This window comes from Amblyraja radiata, chromosome 5 (assembly GCF_010909765.2).
Source record: "Amblyraja radiata isolate CabotCenter1 chromosome 5, sAmbRad1.1.pri, whole genome shotgun sequence".
In the NCBI taxonomy this organism is placed as follows: domain Eukaryota; kingdom Metazoa; phylum Chordata; class Chondrichthyes; order Rajiformes; family Rajidae; genus Amblyraja; species Amblyraja radiata.
Genome location: NC_045960.1, coordinates 109269356 through 109285835, shown reverse-complemented (window position 1 = coordinate 109285835; position 16480 = coordinate 109269356). Strand labels below are relative to the sequence as shown.

The 16480-nt window shown below is 48.5% G+C and overlaps 1 protein-coding gene across 1 annotated transcript in view; it reads left to right on the top strand.

Annotated features, from left to right (window-relative positions):
* Window positions 1-9559: 9559 nt before the first annotated feature.
* scml4 (Scm polycomb group protein like 4) overlaps window positions 9560-16480 on the top strand; it is a 33251-nt gene continuing 26330 nt past the window's right edge. Inside the window, exons 1-2 of the mRNA XM_033022093.1 lie at window positions 9560-9712; window positions 16010-16273. Coding sequence (XP_032877984.1) covers window positions 9560-9712; window positions 16010-16273 — 417 coding nt within the window. The remainder of the gene's footprint in view (window positions 9713-16009; window positions 16274-16480) is intronic.

Sequence of the window (16480 nt, the reverse complement as noted above, 5' to 3'; positions counted from 1 at the left end):
GAATTCTCTGCCACAGAAGGTAGTTGAGGCCAGTTCATTGGCTATATTTAAGAGGGAGTTAGATGTGGCCCTTGTGGCTAAAGGGATCAGGGGGTATGGAGAGAAGGCAGGGATGGGATACTGAGTTGGATGATCAGCCATGATAATATTGAATGGCGGTGCAGGCTCGAAGGGCCGAATGGCCTACTCCTGCACCTATTGTTTATGTTTCTATGTTTCCGCGCTGTATCTCTGAACTAAACTAAACTAAACTAACAAGGAATGGGTGGCGTTTTGGTTCGAGACCCTTCTTCAGACTGATAGAGAAGAGAATGCTGCCTGGACTTGAAGTCCTGCGCTATACGGAAAGGTTGGGCAGGCTAGGACTTGACAGGGAGAGTTGGAGTCTGAGGGGTGATCATTTGGAGGTGTATAAAACCACGAGTGCATCAGGTTAGGCACACTGTGTGATGAAGGGCCAGTTCCTGCGCTGTATCGTTTCACGTTCTAGATTCTAAAATGCCTTTGGTGTCAACAGGAAACCGATCTTTAGAAGTCTGTACAATAACGTTATTAGTCATCTGTTTTGAACAGTTTTAACGATCTTTCCATAATACAAAAAGTCGTTGTTCCCCCATTAAGATACGAATAGTTTAAAGTGCTTCTTCGTTTCGTTTTGATGTTTTTTATGAAGAAATTACTTTAGTCTTTAGTCATTAGGGATACAGCGAGGACGCAGGCCCTTCGGCCCATCGAGACCGGGCCAACCAGCGATTACCCCGTACACCAGCAACTAAGTTACAGAGAAAGGTTGAACAAGTTAGGTCTTTATTCTTTGGAGCACAGAAGGTTAAGGGGGGACTTGATAGAGGTTTTTAAAATTATGAGAGGGATAGACTGAGTTGACGTGGATAAGCTTTTCCCACTGAGAGTAGGGAAGATTCAAACAAGAGGACATGACTTGAGAATTAAGGGACAGAAGTTTAGGGGTAACAGGAGGGGGAACTTCTTTACTCAGAGAGTGGTAGCTGTGTGGAATGAGCTTCCAGTGGAAGTGGTGGAGGCAGGTTCGATTTTATCATTTAAAAATAAATTGGATAGGGATATGGACGGGAAAGGAACGGAGGGTTATGGTCTGAGTGCAGGTAGATAGGACTAGGTGAGAGTAATTGTTCGGCACGGACTAGAAGGGCCGAGGTGGCCAGTCTCCATGCTGTAATTGTTATATGGTTATTACATGGTTATATTTTACGGACTGAACGAATTAAGCTACAAACCTGTACGTCTTTGGAGTGTGGGAGGAAACAGGAGCACCCGGAGAAAACCCACGCAGGTCACAGGGAGAACGTAAAACTCCGTACAGACAGCACCCGTAGTCGGGATGGATCCCGTGTCTCTGGCGCTGTGAGGCAGGAACTCTACCGCTGCGCCACTGTGCCAGACACATATTGTGACCTCTGTGTCCGTTTGAATAGATCTTGCTACTGAGTAATGACACTGGGATTATAGATCGATCAATTGCTAAACTCAAATGTTGAAAAAGAAAGGAGAGTGGAGTCACAGGGAGATAGGGTGGTAAAAAAGGCTTTCGGCACATTGGCCATCAGTCAGAGTATTGAGTGCAGAAGTTGGGAGATCATGTTACAGTAAGGTTGCCGACTTTCTCACTCCCAAATAAGGGACAAAAGGTGAAAATACGGGACAAATTCCCGACGGCAATTCGTTGACCGACTCGGCCGTGGCTGGGTGAATGATGAGTTGGCCCGGGTGCTGGACTGTAACACAAAGCCCAGCCGGCTGAGGAGTTTTGGGCCACGCAACGTCGCGAGCAATGTCCGGCACCCAATCCAACTCCTGAACCGATGATCAGCCATGAGAAGGAGGGGTGGTGGTGGTGTCGGTGGTAAGCGAAGGTCCGAAGGTCGGACAGCTGGCCGGGCTGCCGACCGACGGGGCCACGGGCGAATCCCTGCTGCTGCTGCTGCTGCTGCTGCTGCTGCTGCACTCCACGGGCTGCACTATGTAGGGACGGGTGAGGCGGGGCCGGACACGGCGCTCCGACCCGACAGAACCCTCGACCCGAGTAGTAGCGGTCAAATACGGGACAAGGGCGGTCCCGTACGGGACAAACCAATTTAGCCCAATATGGGATGTCCCGGCTAATACGGGACAGTTAGCAACACTATGTTACAGTTATACACTCTAAGACATTAATAAGGCCGCAGGTACACAAAAATGCTGGAGAAACTCAGCGGGTGCAGCAGCATCTATGGAGAGAAGGAAATAGGCGACGTTTCGGGCCGAAACCCTTCTTCAGACTGATGGGGGGTGGGGGGAAGAAGGAAGGAAAAAGGGAGGAGGAGGAGCCCGAGGGCGGGGGGATGGGAGGAGACAGCTCGAGGGTTAAGGAAGGGGAGGAGACAGCAAAGGCTAGCAAAACTGGGAGAATTCAACGTTCATGCCATCCGGACGCAAGCAACCCAGGCGGAATATGAGGTGCTGTCCTCCAATTTCCGATGTTGCTCACTCTGGCAATGGAGGAGACCCAGGACAGAGAGGTCGGATTGGGAATGGGAGGGGGAGTTGAAGTGCTGAGCCACCGGGAGTTCAGGTAGGTTATTGCGGACTGAGCGGAGGTGTTCGGCGAAACGATCGCCCAACCTCCGCTTAGTCTCCCCGATGTAAATCAGCTGACATCTAGAGCAGCGGATGCAGTAGATGAGGTTGGAGGAGATACAGGTGAACCTTTGTCGCACCTGGAACGACTGCTTGGGTCCTTGAATGGAGTCGAGGGGGGAGGTGAAGGGACAGGTGTTGCATTTCTTGCGGTTGCAACGGAAAGTGCCCGGGGAGGGGGTGGTACGGGAGGGAAGGGAAGAATTGACAAGGGAGTTGCGGAGGGAGCGGTCTTTGCGGAAGGCAGACATAGGGGGAGATGGGAAGATGTGGCGAGTGGTGGGGTCACGTTGGAGGTGGCGGAAATGGCGGAGGATTATTTGTTGTATTTGCCGGCTGGTGGGGTGAAAGGTGAGGACTAGGGGGACTCTGCCCTTGTTGCGAGTGCGGGGATGGGGAGAGAGAGCAGTGTTGCGGGGTATGGATGAGACCCTGGTGCGAGCCTCATCTATGGTGGCGGAGGGGAATCCCCGTTCCCTGAAGAACGAGGACATTTCCGATGCCCTGGTGTGGAACGTCTCATCCTGGGAGCAGATGCGGCGTAGGCGGAGGAATTGGGAGTAGGGGATGGAGTCTTTACAGGGGGCAGGGTGGGAAGACGTGTAGTCCAGATAGCCATGTGAGTCAGTTGGTTTGTAGTGTATGTCGGTCAGAAGTCTGTCCCCTGCGATGGAGATGGTGAGGTCAAGGAATGGTAGGGAAGTGTCGGAAATGGTCCAGGTGTATTGGAGTGCCGGATGGAAGTTGGTGGTGAAGTGGATGAAGTCAGTCAGTTGTGTGTAGGTGCAGGAGGTGGCCCCAAAGCAGTCGTCAATGTAACGGAGGTAGAGGTTGGGGATGGGGCCCTGGTACATATTGAACAAGGATTGTTCAACGTACCCGACAAAGAGGCAGGCGTAGCTGGGGCCCATGCGTGTGCCCATAGCTACGCCTTGTGTTTGGAGAAAATGGGAGGAGTCAAACGTAAAGTTGTTGAGGGTAAGGACCAGCTCCGCTAGGCGGAGGAGAGTGTCAGTGGCTGGGTATAGGTTGCTCCTCTGGTCGAGGAAGAACCGGAGGGCTTTGAGGCCATCCTGGTGGGGGATGGAGGTGTAGAGTGACTGGACATCCATGGTGAAGATGAGGGGGTGAGGGCCTAGAGAGTGGAATGCACGGAGGCGGCGGAGAGTGTCTGAGGTGTCTAGAACATAGGTGGGAAGGGATTTGACCAAGGGGGATAGTATGGAGTCAAGGTATGTGGAGATGAGTTCGGTGGGGCACGAACAAGCAGAGACAATGGGTCTGCCGGGAGAGCCGGGTTTGTGGATTTTGGGGAGAAGGTAAAAACGGGCCGTGCGGGGCTGGGGAACGATGAGGTTGGAAGCTTGGTCGGGCAGGGCGTGGGAATTGATGAAGTCGGTGATGGTGCTAGATATGGTGGCCTGGTGCTCGTCAGTGGGGTCATGGTCCAAGGGTAAGTAGGAGGAGGTGTCCGAGAGTTGGCGCGTGGCCTCAGCTTTGTAGAGATCGACGCGCCAGACTACCACGGCACCTCCCTTGTCGGCTGGTTTGATGACCCAATCTGGGTTTTTGCGGAGTGATTCAATGGCAGTGCGTTCAGGGGGGGAAAGATTAGAGTGAGACAGGGGAGTGGAGAAGTTGAGGCGGTTGACGTCGCGGCGGCAGTTCTGGATAAAGAGTTCCAGAGCCGGGACGTTACGAGAGGGGTTCCACGAGGAGGGGGTGCGTTGGAGACGGGAAAAAGGGTCATCATTGGGGGGCGAGGACTCCTTCCCATGGAAGTGCGCTGTGAGGCGGAGACGACGGTAGAAGCGCTCCAAGTCATGGTGGGCGCGGAACTCATTGAGATGGGGACGGAGGGGGACAAAGGTAAGACCTCTGCTGAGGACAGACCGTTCGGTATGGGAGAGGGGGAGGTCAGGGGGGATGGTGAACACCCGGCAGGGATGGGAGTTGGGGCCAGAGGAAGGCAGGTGGGTGGACTGGGGGCAGGGCGATGTGTAGGGGGGGGGGGGTTGTGGGTGTTGGAGGGGTGGTGGGTGGTCAGGGGGTGGGGGGGGTGAGAGGGCTGTAATGTGGGTGGGGAAGAGCGGGGGTGACATAGTTGGAGGGGGATGGGGGAGAGTCAGTGGAACAGCCACTGAGGTTGGCAAGGCTGGGCAGACGGGCATTAGGACCCAGTGGAGTTAAGCCCAGGAGAGTGGGAGTGAGCAGCGTGGAGGCTTCAGGCCCAGTGCAGAGTAAGGCCGCATCTGGAACTGTGCCTCAGTACATGTGATAATAAACTAAACTGAACCTGTATTGTGTTGAATTTTGGTCACCGTGTTATAGGAAAGATGTTGTCAAGTTGGAAAGCGTACGGAGATGATTTACAAGGATGCTGCCAGGACTTGCAGGTTTGTATCTAACATATCAAGTATAAGGGGTAAGCCATTTAGAACAGAGACGAGGAAACACTTTTTCCTACAGAGAGTTGTGAGTCTGTGGAATTCTCTGCCTCAGAGGGCGGTGGAGGCAGGTTCTCTGGATGCTTTCAAGAGAGAGCTAGATGGGGCTCTTAAAAATTGCGGAGTCTCAAGCACTTCCACAACTTCTGGGGTAAGATGAGTCTTGAGATTCACCGCCCTCTGTAAAAATAACTTTGTTGCACGCCTCTAGTTTGATCAGCTCTTCACCTCGTAGCATCTCACAAAGGCATCCAGTATCATCAAAGATAAAAACCACCCTGGCCATGCTCGCACATTTCACTCCCAACGTCGGGAAGAAAGTACAGGAGTCTGAAAACCGTGACCAGCAGGTTCAAGAATTGCTTCATCCCAACAACCATCAGGCTCTTGAACACAAGACCAGAGAGATAGTCTCTGGCCCAGCACCATCTGCATTGGTCTTACCTGGCCCACGTTTGGCCCATATCTCACTAAACCATTCCTACCTGTCCGAGTATCTTTCAAAAGTTGTTACTGTACATTCCTCAACTACCTCTTCTAGAAGGGTTTCGGTCCGAAACGTTGCCTATTTCCTTCGCTCCATAAATGCTGCAGCACCCGCTGAGTTTCTCCAGCATTTTTGTCTACCTACCTCTTCTAGGAGCTCATTCCACACACCCACCACCCTACATGACATTTTCCTCAATAGACAATAGAAAATAGGTCCAGGAGTAGGCCATTCGGCCCTTCGGCCCTTCGAGCCAGCACCGCCATTCAATGTGATCATGGCTGATCATCCCCTATCAGTACCCCCGTTCCTGCCTTTTCCCCATATCCCCTGACTCCGCTATCATTAAGAGTCCTATCTAGCTCTCTCTTGAGAACCAGAGAACCGGCCTCCACCGCCTTCGGAGGCAGAGAATTCCACAGACTCACCACTCTCTGTGAGAAAAAGTGTTTCCTCGTCTCCGTTCTAAATGGCGATTATGAACTATGGACTAACTTTGGTTGTACTAAGGACTTTACTGGCTTTACCTTGCACTAAACATTATTCCCTTTATCATGTACCCGTACACTGTGGATGGCTCGATTGTAATTAAGTATTGTCTTTCTGCTGACTGGATAGCACACAAAAGCTTTTCACTGTTCCTCAGTAAATGTGACAAAAATTAAACTAAGCTAAACTAAACTTTTACACAAGCTCTAAGTTTATTGTTCACTTAAATCTTTGTTTATTATATGTATCTATGAGTACTGTTTATAGGCCGGTTAAGCTGCTGCAAATACGAATTTCATTGTTTTGTTGTCAGTATATGTGACAATTAAACTTACCGAATAGTGAAAGACCTGGATAGAGAGGATGTTTCCACTAGTGGGAGAGTCTAGGACCAGAGGTCACAGCCTCAGAATTAAAGGACATTCCTTTGGAGATAAGGAGGAATTTCTCTAGTCAGAGGGTGGTGAATCTGTGGAATTCATTGCCACAGACAGCTGGAGAGGCCAAGCCAATGGATATTGGCCACCAGGAGCGCCATGGAGATGGCAGCTCTGCTACAGGCAGGTGTTTTTTCGTTTTTTCGTTTCTTCATCGTTTTCTGTTCGTTTTTTCATCTGTTTGTTATTTTTAGCGTTAAAAGTGTTTTTAGTGTTAAAAGTTTTGTTTTAATGTACTTCGGTTTGTTTTATGTGGGGGGAGGGGGGAGGAGTTTGGGGGAAACTTTTTTTCAGGTTCTTACCTTCCCGGAGATGTGTTCAATTTTCGGATCACATTCTCTGGGCTCTGCGGCCTACCATCGATGGAGCTGGAAGCCTCCTCGGACTGTCGTGAGCCCCACCGCGGGGCATGGACGTAACATCGGAGCGGATCCCTTGCCTGGGATGGCTCCCACCACGGCCTGCGGACATGCAAGGGCTCGCAGTCTCGCGAGAGGCTAGTCGGGAGTTGCAATGCCACAGAAGGTTCGACCAGCCCCGACGCGATGCTCGATCGCCCGGCACGGGGGAGCTGACATCCCCCCCGATGCAGGAGCTGAACGCCTCGATGCAGAGGGCCAGAACTCCGCCGGCTACGGGAGTCAAGATCATCCCGTCACCGGAGGGCTCGTGGCCCCCGACCGAGGAAGAACAAAAGGAAGGACTTGAACTTTATTTCGCCTTCCATCACAGTGAGGAATGTGTAGGAGTCACTGTGGTGGATGTTGATGTTAAAATGTGTTTTTGAGTGATCTGTTATTTTAATTGTATGATTGACCTGGCCAGTGAAATTCCTCATATGTTGCAAAACATACTTGGCGAATAAAGTGTGATTCTGATTCTGATTCTGATATTTTAAAGGAAGAGATAGATAGATAGATTCTTGATTAGTATGGGTGTCAGGGGTTATGGGGAGAAGGCAGGAGAATGGTGTTGATAGATCAGCCACGATTGAATGGGCCGAATGGCCAGATTCTGCTGCTGTCCCTTGTGGTAGGCAACTTCTGTCCACCGTTAGTGTGCAGCAACAAACTACAGCCTCGTGAATTTCCTCTTTAATACCAATTAAAGTGCCAGCGTAAACATTCCTTAATTAGAGAACAAGGAGGCTTAGAGAAGTCAGAGCAAGATTTTATGCTTGACTTCTTTGTTGTCAGAACAGCTAAGACTCAGAAGGCTGTGACGGCTGGTTACGGAAGAGCTGTCCAGAAATGATGATTTACTGAACAAACCCACGGGGAAGAAAGATTTCATTTTGGGGAAATAATGTGAGCACAGAATCAAATAGGACAGAGAATGTTATTATTTACGCTGATTTTCGCGCATTAACTTGTTTCAGCTCAGTAAATATGAAAGAAATCAGGAAGAAGGTCTTAGTTTAGTTTAGAGATACAGCGCGGAAACAGGCCCTTCGGCCCACATAGTCCGTGCCGACCAGCGATCACCCTGTACATTAGCACTATCCTACACACTAGGGACAATTTACAATCTTTGCCAAATCCAATTAACCTACTAACACGCACGTTTTTAATTTAATATTTTTTAAATTATTAATCAAAAATATTTATTCAATTATTAAAAATAATATTTACAGTACAATAAAACAAACCAGAACACACCACCATAGTACAAGACAAACAAATATACTAATTAAACGACTATACACTCCTTGTCAAGGATGCATTCAACCCCCAGCGGTGCCCAGCGGTCCCAGGAATCCCCCAGGGTGCCCGTGGACAGCGCATAGTCCCTCTCTAACGCCACCCGGGCACGGAAGTAACCCCGGAAAAGCCAGCCAGCTCGGGCGGGCAGCCAGCTCGGGCAGAGCCCCCCACCACCTGACACCAGTCATTGAAAGTAGGAATGCAGGTGCAGCAGGCAGTGAGGAAAGCAAATGGTATGTTAGCATTCATAGCAAAAGGATTTGAGTATAAGAGCAGGGAGGTTCTACTGCAGTTGTACAGGGTCTTGGTGGGACCACACCTGGAGTATTGCGTACAGTTTTGGTCTCCTAATCTGAGTAAAGACATTCTTGCCATAGAGGGAGTACAGAGAAGGTTCACCAGACTGATTCCTGGGATGGCAGGACTTTCATATGAGGAAAGACTGGACAGACTCGGCCTGTACACGTTGAAATTCAGAAGACTGAGGGGGGATCTTATCGAAACTTATAAAATTCTTAAGGGTTGGACAGGCTAGATGCAGGAAGATTATTCCCGATGTTGGGGAAGTCCAGAACTAGGAGTCACAGTTTAAGGATAAGAGGGAAGACTTTTAGGACCGAGATGAGGAAATCATTTTTTAGACAGAGAGTGGCGAATCTGTGGAATTCTCTGCCACAGAAGGTAGTTGAGGCCAGTTCACTGGCTATATTTAAGAGGGAGTTAGATGTGGCCCTTGTGGCTAAAGGGATGAGGGGGTATGGAGAGAAGGCAGGGATGGGATACTGAGTTGGATGATCAGCCATGATCATATCAAATGGCGGTGCAGGCTCGAAGGGCCGAATGGCCTACTCCTGCACCTATTTTCTATGTTTCTATGTTTCTAAAACCTGCACATCTTTGGAGTGTGGGAGGGAACCTGAGCAGCCAGAGAAAACCCACACAGGTCACAGGGAGAAAGTACAAACTCCGTACAGACAGCACCCGTAGTCAGGTTCGATCCCGGGTCTCTGATGCTGTAAAGGGCCTGTCCCACTTAACGATCTTTTTCGGCTGCTGCCGGCGTCATTGACTGACGTACCAGGTGGCCGAAAAACCGTCAAGTTGCACTTCTTCTTCTTCTTCTTCTTGCGTGTGGCGTGCACAGCCTAAAGTTGTTGGACAACTTGTTCTATTTGATCTTCCGTTTGTGCACGTCGAGTGGATTGCATTAGTCGAAACAGGACGGACCACGTGAAGGTTGCAATCTTCCACCCGGTCAAGTTGCACGGCAGGCTAGGACACAGTTGACGTCAAGCTGCGACAATTTACGTCATCCGGCGTCACAATTGTTCGGGACCTGGGATGATCACGACAGTGACAGCATACGACAACCTACGACATCCTGCGACCACACGGACGTCTAACAACGACAACCGAGGTCAACATACGTTCACCCGCGACATGATAACGCAAGCTACGACACTGTCTGCGACATCTGAAGACAACAGAAGACAAGTAATTTGTTTAAGAAGGAACTGCAGATGCTGGAAAATCGAAGGTAGACAAAAATGCTGGAGAAACTCCAGCGGGTGCAGCAGCATCTACGGAGCGAAGGAAATAGGCAACGTTTCGGGCCGAAACCCTTCTTCAGACTGATGTAGGGTGGGTAGAAGAAAGGAAAAAGGAAGAGGAGGAGCCCGAGGGCTGAGGGAGAGCTGAGAAGGGGAGGAGACAGCAAGGGCTACCGGAAATTGGAGAATTCAATGTTTATGCCGCTAGGGTGCAGACTGCCCAAGCGGAATATGAGGTGCTGCTCCTCCAATTTCCGGTGGTGCTCACTCTGGCCATGGAGGAGGCCCAGGACAGAGAGGTCGGATTTGGAATGGGAGGGGGAGTTGAAGTGCTGAGCCACCGGGAGATCAGGTTGGTTAATGCGGACTGAGCGGAGGTGTTCGGCGAAACGATCGCCAAGCCTAAGCTTGGTCTCACCGATGTAGATCAGCTGACATCTAGAGCAGCGGATGCAATAGATGAGGTTGGAGGGGATGCAGGTGAACCTCTGCCGCACCTGGAACGAATGCTTGGGACCTTGAATGGAGTCGAGGGGGGAGGCGAACTAGTAACGCCATTTTGATCCGTATCTCGGCGCAGGCGCCGTCGCCGGTCGCCGTAGGATGACGCAGTTTGTCGCCGAGGTCATGACCTTGCGACATCGTACGTGACCTGTCGACAACCTACGACAGGAGACGACAGGCAACGTCAAGCCCACTGTCGCCGCAAGGCTTTGAACATTTCAAAATCCAGCGGAGACGAGAAAAAAGTGACGACACTTGCGGAGACAGCTCACGACAACACAGGCGTCAGTCCGCGTCACGCCGTGTCATGCCGCACGAAAAAAGTCACCTAGTGGGACAGGGGCTTAAGGCAGCAACTCTACTGCTGCACCGCTCTATATTATATATTAATATATTATTATATTATATTAATATTAACGTCTTAAAAAGATATATAGTCTAATTTCATTATCAGACTCGCACCCATCTATGCCTCTTCAGAACTGCTTCCTACATTTGGCTTCAATAATTTATTTATTACGGGCTAATTTATTGTACATGTAAAAATGTCATATATTAATTTTTCACATTTAGTAAGAGACGTATAATAATTACTCAACCAATTTTCACTTTGATGGAATGGTGAATCTTGAAAGTTTAGCTTTACTAGTGTCATGTTTACCAAAGTAGAAGATTTGAAAAGATCGTATGTACTCCAGATAAATACATCCTGTACTATCATTCAAACTTAAGTACGATAGGGGAAGATACAGAGTGCAGAATATAGTTCTCAGCATTGTAGCGCATCAGTTCCACAGACAAAGTCCAATGTCCACAATGGGGTAGAGGTGAATCTGACAGTACCCTAGCTTATGGAAGGATCATTCAGAAGCTTGATAACAGAGGGGAAGAAACTGTTCCTGAGTCTGGTGGTGCGCGCTTTCAAGCTCCTGTACCTTCTGCCGGACGGGAGCTGACAGAAGAAGGAATGGCCAGGGTTGGGGAAGTCTTTGATGATGTCTGCTTTCCCGAGGGAGCGTGAAATGCAGATGGAGTCAATGGTGGTGGGGTAGTCTGGTCCGTGTGATGGACTGGGCTACATCCACAACTCTCTGCAGTTTCTTGCAGTCTTGGGCAGAGTTGTTCCCAAACCAAGCTGTGATGCAAAACGCCAGTATGCTTTCTATGGTCGATAGTCAATAGTCTTATATTTGACACATGCGCAACTGCACAGTGAGATTATTTTTGCATATATTACACGTGCGGGCGCCGCCATTTTTAGCGCCGTTATTCAAAGTCTAAAGTCGGGTCGGCCCACGTGCTCGATGTACTGGAGCAGTTCCCGTGAACCGACGTCCCTCTCATCTCCTCTCCTCTCCTCTCCTGGCCATCTTTGTGTCCCGGGGGCCACCTCCTGCAGCCGACCGTGAAGGCGCTGGAACCATTACCCCGGTTCACCCTCCGACCGGCCCCCTCGCTCCTCGCGCCCGATGTCTCCAGCTCCGTTTAAGGTTGTTCCAGTTCTGTGTGTTTGCCAAATTCAGCAAAATATTCCAACATTGCAGCTGCTTGTGTGTTTAAATTACAGATTGGTGTTGCCTCAAGGGTAAACAGTAGGCACACTGATTAAGGGGCCTGTCCCACTTGCCGATTTTTTACGGCGATTGCCGGCGTCATATCCGAGTCGCCAAAAGATTTTGAACATTTCAAAATCCAGCGGCGACAAAAAAAATGTCGCGACGCTTGAAAAAACACCGCACGTCGATACGTCAACATGTCGCGTCACGCCACGAATTTTTCGGTGGCCTGATACGTCAGTCAATGATGCCGTCAGTCGCTGAAAATAATGCCAAGTGGGACAGGCCCTTGAAGTTGGTAGTCATATTCACCCGATGTGTATGGTGGCAGGAATTTACATTGCAAGGCCAGCAGCATAAACAAGGACCAGTCGCACCCTGGCCACTCCCTCTTCTCCCCTCTCACATCAGGCAAAAGGTACAGAAGTGCGAATATGCACACCTCCAGATTCAGGGACAGTTTCTTCCCAGCTGTTATCAGGCAACTGAACCATCCTACCACAACCAGAGAGCGGTCCTGAACTACTATCTACCTCATCTTTGATGGGACTTTGCTGGCTTTACCTCGCACTGAACGTTATTCATCATGTATCTATACACTGTACATGGCTCGATTGTAATCATGTATTGTCTTTCTGCTGACTGGTTAGCACGCAACAAAAGTTTTTCACTGTACCTCAGGACAGGTGACAACGAAGTCAAGAGTGTTTTATTGTCATATGTCCAGATAAAATAATTAAATTCTAACTTGCAGTAGCACAACAGAATATTGTACTCTGTAAACAGTATAATGAAAAAAAGTTCAGTGTGTGTATGTACGCACATACTCACATATACACAGATCATATATATTGGGTACAGTTTTTGTCTCCTAATCTGAGGAAAGACATTCTTGCCATAGAGGGAGTACAGAGAAGGTTCACCAGACTGATTCCTGGGATGTCAGGACTTTCATATGAAGAAAGACTGGATAGACTCGGCTTGTACTCGCTAGAATTTAGAAGATTGAGGGGGGATCTTATAGAAACTTACAAAATTCTTAAAGGGGTTGGACAGGCTAGATGCAGGAAGATTATTCCCGATGTTGGGGAAGTCCAGAACAAGGGGTCACAGTTTAAGGATAAGAGGGAAGTCTTTTAGGACCGAGATGAGAAAAAAAATTTTACACAGAGAGTGGTGAATCTGTGGAATTCTCTGCCACAGAAGGTAGTTGAGGCCAGTTCATTGGCTATATTTAAGAGGGAGTTAGATGTGGCCCTTGTGGCTAAAGGGATCAGGGGGTATGGAGAGAAGGCAGGTACAGGATACTGAGTTGGATGATCAGCCATGATCATATTGAATGGCAGGGCAGGCTCGAAGGGCCGAATGGCCTACTCCTACACCTATTTTCTCTGTTTCTATATATATATATATCTGAACTGAGGAAAATCTTGTCAGCTATTTAGCCCACATAGAAACATAGAAAATCGCAGACTGCTGCCATGTATACCACCGGGGGATGCCATGCCATGCCACACATCCACCTCTCCACGAGGCAGCGGGGAGGACAAGTTATGCCAGGCACGGTGGCGCAGCGTTAGAGTTGCTGCTTCACAGCGCCAGAGACCCGGGTTCGATCCTGACCATGGGTGCTGCCTTGCACAGAGTTGGTCCCTTCTCCCCCCGTGTGTCCTGCATGGGATTTTCTCCTAGATCTTCGTTTTTTTTCCCCTCCCACACTCCAAAGGTTCGTGGTTGAGTTGGCTTTGGTATAAATGGTACATTGCCCCTAGTGTGCGTGGGATAGTGTCAGTGTGCCGGGGGTGCTGGGGGTGCCTGCTGTCTCCACGCTGTATCTCTAAAACTAAACTAGTGACAGACGCCGGGATGCTGACTTGACATTTACCAGCGCTGTTTCCCTGGAAACAGTGGAGGTGAGCCAAATAGAGAAGCTGGAAAAAGTAGCAGTGGGAAAATGCCTGATTGGGTCCCCATCCACTTTCAAGTAGCATTAACAGCACTGCATGCTTCAACCAGCGATGAGTGTTAGGGGTTAAAACTCAAAGCGTGTAGATTTCTCCAAGGCTCTTCCCTGAAGAAAAAAACACACATTCTTCATTCCTCATTCACAGACACCCATCTGATTCGTTTCTGCGTGGCAGATTCTGACTGTGTTTTGTTTATTTATGTCAGTATTATTTCCTTTCCGTTAGCTGCAGGTTTCCCCGTTGAGCCGACTGTGAGAGGAAACATCGCGTCTTCATTTTGTGCGTATGAATTATTTTTCACCCCCCTCCCCTTCTCCCCTCCCTCCCTCCCTCCCTCCCTCCCTCCCTCCCTCTCCCCATTCTGAGAGCACAAGGTTGGTTGGTTGCTGTCAACCGAATGGAAATTCACTGTTTCAGCAGCGATGGCAAATCGAGTTTGGGCTCTGCTCTGAATGCTACACTTTAATGAGATGTTAACAGCTAGAAAGGCGGGCGGGCTGGCTACCACAGTTTCGGTGTTACTAGGAGGAAGCGCTTGCTGAAGATGCCAGCGTCTTGTGCCTGCACTATCATTCTGCTCCTACCTCCACGACTCCAGAGGCTCAGTGCTGTAGTCTAGTTAACAAGGTAATCCAAACTAGTGGTCGTAATTCTTGATTCAGAAATAACAATTTAATAAGCTGCAGCAGGTTTTATTCTGCTGTGTTTAATTGAACTGCAAATGTTGTGAGCTGGCACATGCAGTTACACGATTATGAGATGGATTTATATCTATCTGTGTATTGCCTAGAACATGTATCAAATGTATCTCATATAGTAAAATATATATCACTATATACACAGTAAAATGATATATCATCTAGTCAAAGGGCTGAGAATAACATTGATGTATGATCGTGCATTACATGTAAAATGTATCAGATTTTTATAAAATAGGAAAATGGAATATGAAGTACAATTTTTGTACATATGTTTATCACATATAATGCAAGAAATCTATATAATAGTAAAAGGTATGGGAATTATGTTGATGTGGCTTATGTCTATATATACATATAAAATATATCAACTATATATCATATAGTAAAAGGAATGGGATGACACTGGTTTATGTATGTGTCTGACATATAAAATGTTACAATTACTAGACCAAGTGGGACCCGTTGGGTCCTGTCCCCCAACGCGGGGGGGGGGGGGGGGGGGGGGGGGGGGGGGGGTTGGTTTAACACAGTAAAATAAATGGGAATTACAATTTTTGTACATATGTATATATTACATATAAAATGTATCTTTTTTAAAAAACACTAGTGAAAGGAATGGAGATGGCATTTATTTATGTGTGTGGCTGAACATTCAATGTATCAAATATTTGAGTATAGGAGCAGGGAGGTTCTACTGCAGTTGTACAGGGTCTTGGTGAGACCACACCTGGAGTATTGCGTACAGTTTTGGTCTCCTAATCTGAGGAAAGACATTCTTGCCATAGAGGGAGTACAGAGAAGGTTCACCAGACTGATTCCCGGGATGGCAGGACTTTCATATGAAGAAAGACTGGATACTCGGCTTGTACTCGCTAGAATTTGGAAGATTGAGGGGGGATCTTATAGAAATGTACAAAATTCTTAAGGGGTTGGACAGGCTAGATGCAGGAAGATTGTTCCCGATGTTGGTGAAGTCCAGAACAAGGGGTCACAGTTTAAGGATAAGGGGGAAGTCTTTTAGGACCGAGATGAGAAAATCATTTTTCACACAGAGAGTGGTGAATCTGTGGAACTCTCTGCCACAGAAGGTAGTTGAGGCCAGTTCATTGGCTATATTTAAGAGGGAGTTAGATGTGGCCCTTGTGGCTAAAGGGATCAGGGGGTATGGAGAGAAGGCAGGGATGGGATACTGAGTTGGATGATCAGCCATGATCATATTGAATGGCGGTGCAGGCTCGAAGGGCCGAATGGCCTACTCCTGCACCTATTTTCTATGTTTCTATATATAAACTAGTAAAATGAATGCGGGGTAAGATTGATGTAAATATATACATAACATATAAAATGCATCAAATATATAGAGTAAAAGGATAGAGAATAACATTAATGTACGTGTGTGTATATGGATATAAAATATATCAAATATATATAAAAGGAATGGGAATCAGAGTGTTCACTGGTAAGAATTTGTAGTGATTTTATTTCTGATTGTTTTCTTCCCAGTCATTGAAAGTCTTCATTTTATCACCTGTTTCATTTCTCTGGTGAAGTGGTTGCTTGTCCCAACGCCGGCAAGATCCCCGCGGGGGAAATGCAGTCAGCAATGAAAGTGTCTTCAGAACACACTCCCGGGCGGAGAGGAAGGAAGCCGGGCAGGAAAAGGAGGCAGGAGCTGCTTCAGTCGGCTTTTAAACTGGCTGCTGCCGCCTCTGCTCCAGCCAAAGCAATCCTCCCGCTGAAAATACCCAAGAAGAGGGGACCCAAGCCTGGAAGCAAGGTAAACGTGGTTGTCACGCGCTGGGGTAACTCAGCGGGACAGGCAGAGCATCTCTGGAGAGAAGCAATGGGTAGAGTTGCTGCCTTACAGCGCCAGACACCATATAACCATATAACAATTACAGCACGGGAACATAGAAACAGAGAAAATAGGTGCAGGAGTAGGCCATTCGGCCCTTCGAGCCTGCACCGCCATTCAATATGATCA